An 11,955-nucleotide genomic window follows, 5' to 3' on the forward strand; every position below is an offset into this window, starting at 1 on the left:
GTCTTTGTCTTGGCTCTGCTGCTCTTGGGACAGCTGCCCCTGGGGCCAGCTGCTTCTGTGCCGCCACTGTTGCTACTGTCAGCGTGTGTTCAAATCTGTCTTTTTAAGTAGACTGCTTAGCTTTTTCCTCTCTGGTGAAATCTCTGTACTATTTTTGCCCACTTGTTGTAAGCCCTTGGCTGTGAACTTTTTCTCTAGAATGCTAGAACTGGTTTCTTGGCAAGAGTTCAATGAAACCTCTGCTCTGCCTCTGCCATCTTCCTTCCAACCCTCTATTTATCATCTTTAAACAAATGTAATAGGTGAAGTTCCGGTGGCTCAGACCTGTAATTCTAGCTACTCAGGAGGCTGAGAAGTGAGGATCTCAATTTGAAGTCAGCCTGGGAAGAAAAATCTTTGTGAGACTCTTATCTCCAATTAATCATTCAAAAACTAAAAGTGGTGCTGAGGTTCAGGTGGTAGAGCACTGGCTCTGATTGCAAAGAGGCCCTGAGTTTAAGCTAGATGACTGACAAAAAGTGTAATAGAATGTTTTAAAGCAAAAAACCAAAATCTATAGATAAAGAATACCAATCAGGGTATAGTGGGAACTAAAATTCTTAGTTCTTCAATCCTTAATCTATACCACATGGTATGAAGCACATAAATTTGGAAATAATTCAATCAGAAATTTTGAATACGCTTATAATTGATAACATGTGAGGCTATGTTTAAATAAAGTACAATGTTCTATCTTCAAGAAACTGCAGAGAAACAAATGGTTTCTATAGTTTTGTACATCTTCTAACCCCAACTAGTCTGCAAATCTCACCTTCATCATTTCTCTCATTTCCTTTTACTCTAATTAATCAAAATCCTTCATTTCTGCCCAGTGTGTCTTCCTGAATATGAATAAGAAATAAAATACCATTTGATGTTTGAAATTATGGGGGTAATCTCAGTGACGGAAATAGATGACTGGGAAAGGAAAAAGAATGCCTGATTAAATATATTCATGAAGGTGTGGAAGGTTTATAAAGCTAATGTCTGCGAGGGAGAAAACAGTAGGTATTCACTGGTGAAGTGTATTCCTGCAAGGATCCCCACCATGGAAAGCAAGGGGTCACCACAAAAAGGTATGTGAGACATTGCATAGATGACTACTCATAGGGTTTGGGGAAGGTGATCGTATGAAATTTTAGCTTTATCACCTATGTACAGGTTGAGAAGAATTTTCCAATTATTATTGTAGAAAACAATTGCACAAGAGCACAATAGACTCCACCATTGGTTCTTGACTGGAGGACCCTTTCTTCTCCCAAACACATTTTGTGTTGAAAACAGTGGGAGATTTTCTTTCCATTTCTAATGAATATAAGCTAGGATATATATGCTTAACATGTTCATTGAACAGGGGAACACCCAGAACAAGAAATAACGCAACTTAAAAGGTTTATGATGGATGCTGAGAAACTGAATCAGAATAAACTATAAGCGTCTATGGAGCCAATTTAGGATAACAGGAGTCAAAACTAACATTTTCTGGTTGCACAGTCTCTATGTAACTTGTATAACTAGAATCAAGCTGATGAAACTTTTACCTCTAAAGCCATACTGCAGACAATAACTACGTAGACATAAAAATTTATGACTCTGTAGACATATTTTATTACATACATTAATATCTATCTATGACATACAAACCCTCAGCTTAATTTTAATTATGTTCTAAAATCTAAGTGCCAGTGATTGTATATAGAGATTCCCTTCTTAAATGCTTGTTTTTCAACATGATATTTGAAATATGATGTAAAAATCAATGTTAAGAAATTCTTTAATTAACAAATAAATAAATAAAATTTATATTATGAAACAGAAAATAAAAATATTTGCCTGTGTCATCCCATTTTAGATTAAGAAAATCTTGTGGATGATATATACACAGTTAACCTTTCTCAGAGTTAGAGAATAGCTATCTAGCTATGAATTTCCAAGAGCTGCTGGTCTACTTCCCCTATCTGCAAAACAGATTTCAGTTGCTCATATAGATACAATATCCATTCAGCTGTATGACTGTAACATCCATATAACAAATTTTGTGGATGAATGTGTTTTTAAAATCCTTTAAGGTCTGTAACATGCATGGTCTCACAACATTTTATATTTTGGAACTAAAATGTTGTTCAATTATATTGGATACTAAATAATTTTAGGTACAATTGATTAGTTTTTGAATATTTGGTGTTAGACACTTCTTTAAAATGTATTTTTTTTGTCTGGGTTATGTGTAGAGGGGTTTCAGTTACATTTGTCAGGTAGTGTTACCCCTTCCTAATCTTTTTATACATAAATCTTAACATTACTAATTGTAGTTATCAAAAGCTCTGTGGAACTTTTGTTTCCTGAGACACATATTTTTACGTCAAGTATTCTTTGGGAGTAATGTTATTGATGTTAACAGCTGATTTTAATTTGGTATTTACATGGCATTGCTTTCCTTTTGAGTGTGTGAATTATTGATCTATTAAAGTTCTGTAACTGTTCATTATTGAAAGAGCAAGTTAAGACAAAAACTACCACCAATCATTGGGAAAGATTTGTAAAGGGCATGTTTTATGCAGAAGGAAAAGTGGCTGAAAATCAGGCTTTCTAGGGCTTCTGTTACACAATTAAAGAAGCAGTGTTGTTCTTTGAAAGAACAACAGAGACAGACACAGGACAGACTTAGAGCCTCTTAACTACTGATTTGGTCCCAGCTATACAGATGCAGATTGAGTGTATGATGTGACCAGGTAAAGTTCACAGTCTGGTAATTGTCTTGCCCACCTGCTAATAAGAGACATGGAAGGGGACTGCTTGACCTACCTAAGCCTTCTATTTCATTGACATAATTTGATGATACTTGCCAAGGACCAGTCTAATCCCATGAAGATTGTACAGATTAAACGTAGACAAAGAATAAATACTGAAGCTTTGGACACGGGGACAAATAAATGTTAAATATTTTAAGTAAGCAAATCTAGGCTATAGCATAACTTTTATGATAGAATGTTCTCCTTTCTCAATATTAGCAATCAAGTAATAATGTGCTTACTCTTAGTGGCATGAAGTTACACAGATGGACTGGATTATTCTTATCACACAGCACCCAAAAATGCAGATATCGAACCTCCAGTTTAAAAATTGTCACCTCTCACCTCTGAATATCTGAATTAAAAAAAAAAACTCCCATTTGAATCTAATGACTTAAGCATTCTTATCTTAGAATGGATTTAAGCTCCAAATATTTGCTAACTACAGAAGCTCTTCTGGGAGCAGTACAAAAATGTAGGAAGTCGTCTTCTTCACAAACTATCTATCTGTGCAAATGTAATTATATATCTAAATTTGCACAATAGAAGGTTTTGATTTTTTTTCCCATCCAACCCAGCTATTAAAGTACCAAATCCTAACACCCAAGAACAGTAGGGGAAAAAAAAATAAGATTTTTCCTTAGCAGAATTACTTTTGATAATCTCAGCTAAATAGATCCTCTTAGAGAAGTTGTTGTTTTTTTTTATCATTATTATTTCAGCAGGGTCACTCCTGCTGTTGCTGGTGTCAAACTTGCTCTTGTGCCAGAATGTGGCCTCCCTGCCCCTTTGTTCCGGCGGGACTGTCAACTGCCAGGTGTCACTCCGAGACCTGTTTGAACGTGCCGTCATCCTGTCTCACTACATTCATAACCTCTCTTCAGAAATGTTCAGTGAATTTGTAAGTATCTCACTACTTGCTTCTTCCCCACACAATCCTTCAAGCCAGCAACTGGGTGGTCTATAAGAAAACCTCATGAACCAAATAGCAAAATAATATACTTTAATAGTAAAAGAAAGCATCCACTAGTCAAGAAGCAGAATGTGGACAGGGGACAGTTTCATGAAATCTCAAAGATATTCAAAGGATGGTAGATTTCATATATTTTACCTAATTCATTTTATCTCTTTTTTTTTCTTTTGAGTTAAATACCGGAGATAAAACCTTTCTTTCTGGGGCTGAGGAGTGTTGATTTCTCATTCTCACATGCCAGTCTCACTAGTGGCTCTGTACTTAGCATGCTGGAGCAATCCAATGAAGGAGAAATCCACTGTCATGAATTGGGTGGGTTAAACAGAATTAAACTCATATGAAGCCATATCAGAAGGAGGGGATAAAGCTTTGCCAGAAATGCCAAATGCCTTGGATCATTGTTTAAAGATTTTTTAGTGCATAAGCTTATAATTACTACAGAAACACTGGTATAGAATTGAAAACAGGTTCTCACTTTCTGTTGAAGGTGTTTTAAAAGCTGCCATTTCTTCTTGGTCAGTCAAGCATCCCAGAGAACATTAGAGTTTAAGTACATCAATGGACCTCTAGAGAATGTGGTTGGACTTTTATTTAAAAACGAAAATTATTTATAAACTTTTAACTAATTATTTTTATTCCTCCCTTTTGACTAATCATATTTTATCTTTCAAATCTACCTAGTAATTTCCTTACATTTTCACAGCTTTTGCTAAGTATTTAGTTTTAAATAATTACTTTTAGTCTCTGTAGTTTTTCTGTTTTTGTTGTTGTTGTTGTTGTTTTGGGTTTTGGGTTTTTTGGGGGGAGGTGGGTCACAGGGCTTGAACTCAGCCTGGGCACTGTCCCTGAGCTCTTCAGCTCCAGGCTACCACCCTACCCCTGGGCCTGGGCACTGCCCCTGAGCTCTTCAGCTCAAGGCTACCACCCTACCCTTGAGTCAAGCCCGACTTCCCATTTTAGAGGTTAATTGGAGATAAGAATCTCAGGTCCTTTTGTGCCCAAGCTGGCTTTGAATCTCAATCCTCAGATCTCAGCCTCCTGAGTAGCTAGGATTATAGGCATGAGCCCCATGCCTGGCTAGTTTTTCTGTTTTTAGTATGTTCATTTGTTAATAATTTCTTATAAATTTATACACCTTTGTTTTAAGATTCCTTTGGTAACAATCAGCAGAATTGTAAGATTATATTCTGAGTCTATGATGAATTTGTGATGGTATAGGTGTATGGATTCATAGATAATTGAAAGAGAAATTATAATTCAATCATACTTGCCTCAAATAAGTTTGGGAACAGAGAAATAAACTTATGCACTATGGCAGTTGCTTCATATACTATAGCGAGATACTATTTAGAAGACTTAATGTTTTGTAGATTGACTATTTTTAGTGTTTTAATTTTTTCTAAATAGAAACTTGTAGAAGGATGATAAGAAGGTCAGGACAATAGGAAATGATGAAGAGGAAAAGAGGTTGAGATCAGAAAAGTTAGATGAGGGTTAAAAATAAGATTACAGAACTCATGAGGGGAAAATATGCAAAAGGAATATTTTCTCAACTCCTTATTTTCATTTTTTGTGTAATTCTTGGGTATAGTTTAATTTCCCATTTATCAAATGTATTAATTTTCTTGTAATGAATTCTTTATTCAATTCCCAAATGTCAACTAATTGAATTTTCTCCATTATTTCCAGTATAGACAATATGGCGAGGGCCGAGGGTTCATTACCAGGGCCATCACCAGCTGCCATACTTCTACCTTGTCTACACCAGAAGATAAGGAGCAAGCCCAACAGATCCAAGTAAGTCCTCAGCCCAGGATTGCCACCAAACCACTGATGTAGTACCTGTGGCTTACCAGAGGCACTGTAGTTGGTGGAGTTATCATATGTGTAAAGAAAGATGAAGAAAATATAAACAAATCACAGAAAAAGTAGACTGTATATAGCTCTTAAAATTATGAGAAAAAAATGAAATACACAGTAAGAGGGTAGCAGCTCTGCTTGGGCAGATGATATGATTTTTCATAAATTTCTTACAGTGAGGATTGCAGAGGTTATTCTGAAGGAAAGTTGAAGTCAACTTATATATACAAAAAGGATGGAAATGAAAATGAAAATGTATCGTCTATTATGAATAATCACTCCATTAGCAGTATTTAACATAACCAAGCTCTCTCTTTTGGAGCTCAAGACTCTCCTTATTCTATTCCTGCTTTTCTAATAATGATTTCTTTCTTCCTTGACTACTCTCCTTTATCCTGTGCCATAACTGAAAGCCTCCTTAACAAATAGGTCCTGGAAAATACATTATATATTTTAAAAATGTACCTTTGCTTTCTTGGTTTACATCTATACAGATCTCTCTCTATATACACACATGTATATTTATGTCTATATGTATATATATATATATATATTCTCTCTAGCCTGATAACAGCAAAGTCTACATACAAGAAAGCTCCAGTTATTTTTATTATAACAAATCTCTCCTGATTCTCACATATAACCAATCTTAGCATTATATATATATATACATATATAATAGTTTTGTTAGTGGCACCATCAATATTGTTTTGCTCATTAATGACAAGTGGAAAAAAGGAAAAGAAAGAAAAAGATAGTATTTGTTGTGAGATACCACAGTGCAAGTATTTCACTAAGTATTCCATGAATATTACTTTATTGAGTCCTATAAACCTTCTCTAAAGTGAGGTAGTGTCAATTCACTTTTTGATATGGGGAAACTGAGGGTCAGAGCTCAGAATGATCACAAATTTGCAAGTTAGTTGTGAGTCTGGGCTTTCTCCTTTCAAAGTCCTCACTTGTAGTCATTATGCCACACTACTTTCAGCACATAGACTAGTATTCACTATTCCATGTGCACTTCTATAAACTTTTATTTTTATCCTCTCCTTTTCCATATTTCCGTTACAATATCCACTGGATTTTTCTCTAACCTTTGTTTTCATTACTACCCTAGTAGCAAACATTCTAAGCAGTACGTATTTTAAAATCAAAGATGTGTTTTATTTACAGTTTTAGCAGAGAGTAGAATTTGCAGTTAAGGTCAGAACTCCTTTGTGTCCTACACTGATGCTTATTATTAAGAACAACACTGAGTCTTGTTGTTTTTTGTGTTTTTTTTTTTGCCAGTTCTGGGGCTTGTACTCAGGGCCTGAGCACCGTCCTTGGGCTTTTTCAAGGCTAGTGTTATGCTACTTGAGCCATAGCACCACTTCCAGCTTTTTCTCTATGTATGTGGTACCGAAGAATTGAACCCGGATCTTTGTGCATGCTAGGCAAGCACTCTACCACCAGGTCAAACTACCGGCCCCAACACTGTGTCTTTTTATTCACTTATCTATATCAACAAAATAGATTGCTGCTAGAGGTGTGGAGCAGAGAGGCAGGTAGATAGAAGCATATTTAGGAACACCATATATCTCTGTTCCAATATCCTAAAATTAACCTAAAATCACAAACACATAAGTGCATGACCTAATGTAATAGTGTGAAGGAATCCCTGGGTGCAAATGCTTAATGCCAGTGGCTATCTACACTGTTGTGATCTCTTCTCTAAGTCTAATCTCGGCCTCCTACCGAGTTCTGAACAAACTGTTTCTCATGAATTAGCAAAACAATCAAATATGAAAGAACTCACTTAGAGGGAAAATGGTATCATATCAAAGAGAAAACCATTTTATCATTTAGAATGCTCATTTTAAAAATTAGTTATTTAAATATGCCAGTTGTCTCTTTAAAAATATAGTGCAATGGTGATGTACAGAGGGGTTACAGTTACATGAGCCCGATAACAAGTACACTTCCTTTTGAACAGCATCACCCATTCCTTTATTCTCTCCTAGTTTTTCCTCTCCTGACTGCTCTTCCCCTAAAGCTCTATAGTGGGTTTCACTGCTGATTGGGTTACCCATTGTCCCGCCATTTCTGTGCTTCCCCTTCTGCTCCTCAAACCAGACAAACTTCTATACAATACAAAAAGATACAGAAATCAAAAAGAGTGACAGAGGGAATGAGTCAAAGAAAAAGGGAAGAAGGAAACAAAAGAAATGCAAACATTATACTTCCATTTCTTAAAGTTCATTTCTATAAGCATCATTTTATATTATCTTCTGCACAGAGCTATTTGGCAACGTGTAGGGTCGCTGGTTGTAAGTTTAGGGTTTTATGACTCCTACTGAATATTTTAACATCTAAAGACAGGAAAATTAAGCGATATTCCAGTTCAGCTTCCTCTTCAGGCAAAAATTATAGATAACTAACTCTGTGGTATTTTGCTTATAGTCACGTTGACTATTCACTGTGGTTGTTTCTCAGTCCGAACAGCTTTTAAACATGATTCGCAGCATACTGCTTTCCTGGAACGCTCCTTTGTACTACTTAGTGAATGAAGTGCGGGGAATGGAAGAAGGCTCAGATGCTATTCTATCAAGGGCTGCAGAGATTGAGGAGCAAAACAAACGACTCCTGGAAGGCATGGAAAAGATAGTTCGCCAGGTATGTGATCTCCAAATGCTTTTGTTGTTGTTGTTTTATTGGGTTTTTTTTGTTTCAGTTGTTTTGATTTCTCATTAATAAGAATTTAAAAACTTTGAATCTTTTCCCTTTGCAAGCACAGTATTTTTGCATCCTGTGTGGTAGATTGTTATCAAATAAAGCAAGAGCTTAGTCGTTCATGCTATGAGATCCTAATGTGCATGTAACTGATAGGTGTTGCTTTCCTTCCACTCTCCACAAGACTATCAAAGGCTTGACTCTTCCTAAGGATGAGTGGTTAAATATATCCAAGAGAAATAAAACCAGAAAATAAAATTTATAAGACAAATGTTTTCTTCAAAGTATCCCCCAGATACGCACATTGAAATTCTAGTCTGATTCTTTCTTATTTCTACTCACCCCAGAGGATTAGAATGGGGAGAAAAAAAAGAGAAAATCAGAGTCAGTTTGGACAGGATTCTCTTTCAGCCCCTCATAGCCCCTGGCACCTGGTCACCCAGGGGAGATTGAAAAGATGAGCACATGACATCAGCACTTTTCAACAATCACTAGATTTCAGAGAAGCACAAAATAAGGGAGCATCTTTTCTGAAATGTTCCTTATTTTGTAATTCCTAGACATTATTTCATCCTAAATTTTGTTTGGCACTGGCTTCCAAAATCAAAACTCATGTCATTGTGTTTAATAGCTCCAAATAATCTGTCATAGTTAGATTAAATTAGTGTTTTCAGAATGTATCTCCATTCTGATAGGATCATTTCAGCATTAGCGATGATAACAGCTAAGTAGCTTTCTGAAATTCTCAGAAATAATGTATCATCTAAAGAAAAACGTATGGTGGTAGAAATAATAACAAGCAATTTTATGCTTCTCTTTTTGTGTGCTAAGTATACATTATCATGTGTCATTTTTGTCATTTTCATGGGGGAAGAACACCAATCTAAGCAAAAAAAATACAAATACAAAGAACATATTAACCCTGGAACATATGAAACGAACACCTTGATGTTCAAATTATTTGCTTCATTACTGGAATCCTAGTTCTTAGTGTTACTAATATGTCCCATACTACTTCACTTTGTGTTCCTGTTTATCCTGCCACACATTTCGTTATTCTTCCTTGCATCATTGTACCTCCCATAGTAAATTTTCTCTTAGAGATCCAGTACAGAAAATCAAAGGCATTTCAGCTAGATAACACACACACACACACACACACACACACACACACACACACACACACTTTAAATTCTAATAGGAAATCCTTAGGTATGTACACATATTCTTAATCAGTAGAATAAAGCTCTACAATTATATCTGACTTTGCCTAGTAGCTCTGTAATCCAGTTTGCATCCTTCGTTGTACCAAGATGGTTAATTATTCTCAAAGATCTGTGGAGAGTCTCAGACAATAGAATATGGAATGTATAAATCCCTGTCATTCAGGTCTTCAGCAATACTTTTATAATCATAAAGCACACAGCCCTCACCACTTGAAGGGGTTTCTAAGAGCACTCATCTTTTCATGGGTGCTTTGTCCAATATATCTCAAAAGAAAGCCACTGTTTTTTGTAGAAATATCTAAGGTCCCTTCCCTGGGTAGAATGAAGGATTTGTGACTACAGTAGATCTCAGTCAACCATCATATGACCATCTGCCTCTTAAACCACCCAATGCATACCTCATCATTTCTAATGGTTTGGGAACTTACATTATATTGACGGATAATAAGTCTAGTTCAAAACAAAAAGATTAATCATAGTGAACTATCAGAAGAAAGAAGGTGCCCAGGGCACATCAGGAACACAACTCAATAAATGTAAACACTTCTGAAATAATAGTTCTTCCATTACTAACTTGATCAAACCCACGTTCATTTTCTTTTTTTTCTTTTTTTTTTTTTTTGCCAGTCCTGGGCTTGGGCTCAGGGTCTGAGCACTGTCCTTAGACTTTCTCAAGGCTAGCACTCTACCACTTGAGCCTCAGCACCACTTTCAGCTTTTTTTTTTTCTATGTATGTGGTACCGAGGAATCGAACTCAGGTCTTCGTGCATGCTAGGCAAGCACTCTACCACTAGGCCAAACTCCCGGGCCCCCCACGTTCATTTTCAAGTAGCAACTTCCTAGTTCCCCATTGATGCACATCTATAAGAATATACTTTATCAGGGAACTGTTACCTGATTCTTTCTTGTTCCCACAGGATTAGAGTGGAGAGAAAAACAAAGAGAAAATTAGAATCAGAAAACATAGCTATCAGAACTCTCACCTAACAGAAAACCTGTCTCCTGCTTCTAGTAGTCATCTATTAGATGACTAACAGATTTGTAATATGTTGGCTCAGACATACCAAAGCCCAAGTCCCATATTTTCCCTAAATCTTAACAATGAAGAGGGGCAAGAATAAAGAAATATGAATCAGCCAGGCACTGGTGGCTCATACCTATTATCCTAGCTACTTAGGAGGCCAAGATCTGATGATTAGAGTTCAAAGCCAGACCAGGCATGAAATTCCATGAGAGTCTTATCATCAATAAACCACTAGAAAAAAAAAACAGAAGTGGTGCTTGTGGCTCAAGTGGTAGAGCACTACTTTTGAGTTAAAGAGTTCAGGGACAACGCCCAGGCACAGAGTTCAAGCCCCATGACTGACAAAAAAATGCTAATCATACAAATAACACATAACTATTTTTTCAATAATTAGGTTCATCCTGGAGTCAAAGAAAGTGAGTCCTACTCTGTCTGGCCTGGACTTTCTTCCGTGCAGATGGCTGATGAAGATGCTCGCCTTTTTGCTTACTATAACCTGCTCCGTTGCCTACGCAGAGATTCACATAAAATTGATAATTACCTGAAGCTCCTGAAGTGCCGAATTGTCTATGATAGCAACTGCTAAGCTTACATCCATCCCTTCTATTTTTCAAGATGGTTTGTAATAATCCATCCCTTGAAAAGCTTCTTTTAGTTTTATAGCTGTTGAATGAAAGCTTGAGTATCATGGATCTCAACTTAAAAAAATAAAAATTAATTCTTTAGAAATATCAACGTTTGAAAAAAAAGTCAATTTGTCAAAAATTTCTTTGTTTATTTTGATAAAAATAAATTCTAGAGACAAATGTATTACTACCAGGGAATCCCCTCTGAGTGTAAGGTATCTCTTGTGGGTTATACTAGTGATTATTTTTTCAAGATGTCCATAAGGATGAATCCCTCACTGTATAGTATCTGTAATGAGAGAAATCCCCTGATTTGATTCTACTATGTACCTCATAATGCCACTGTCTGTTATATTGCTTCCATCCTCTGCTGCTGCTGCTGGTCCCATCACACTAGAGGCATGTTATTATTTTTTTTTAATGGCTCCAAGTCTGGTATCTCCCAGCTAACTCACAGGAAACTTAGTCATGGTAGCTTCTCCATGCAGTGATAACAGCCAATAGTACTCCATCTCAATTGCCCTTTTTTGAGTCTCCATATATTCTCTTCTCCTGTACATGCAGGCATGAGATGAATCAGTAGAATCTAGTGCCAAACATTTAACAGGGGAATGAGGTGTCATTCTTCTGTTCTCTATCAACAATTATCCTAGAGAAGCTGCCTGATAGGTATTTCTCCACAAAGCCATTGAATTTGAATCT

The 11,955-nt window shown here is 36.3% G+C and overlaps 1 protein-coding gene across 2 annotated transcripts; it reads left to right on the top strand.

The window, feature by feature from the left end:
- The first annotated feature begins 1,063 nt into the window (after positions 1-1,063).
- On the top strand, positions 1,064-11,213 carry Prl (prolactin). 2 transcript variants are annotated; one of them, XM_090355409.1, is made up of 5 exons: positions 1,064-1,115; positions 3,557-3,732; positions 5,494-5,601; positions 8,140-8,319; positions 11,022-11,213. In XM_090355409.1, the coding sequence occupies exons 1-5, from the start codon at positions 1,088-1,090 to the stop codon at positions 11,211-11,213; spliced, it is 684 nt and encodes a 227-aa protein (XP_090211535.1). In that variant the 5' UTR covers positions 1,064-1,087. The 2 variants fall into 2 exon arrangements, with proteins under 2 accessions (XP_090211535.1, XP_090211534.1); XM_090355408.1 differs by having other exon boundaries at positions 1,088-1,115; positions 3,554-3,732.
- The last annotated feature ends 742 nt before the right edge of the window (positions 11,214-11,955 follow it).

The sequence above is a fragment of the Megascapheus bottae genome, chromosome 22 (assembly GCF_031878675.1).
Source record: "Megascapheus bottae isolate mThoBot1 chromosome 22, mThoBot2.hap1, whole genome shotgun sequence".
NCBI classification, from domain to species: Eukaryota; Metazoa; Chordata; class Mammalia; order Rodentia; family Geomyidae; genus Megascapheus; species Megascapheus bottae.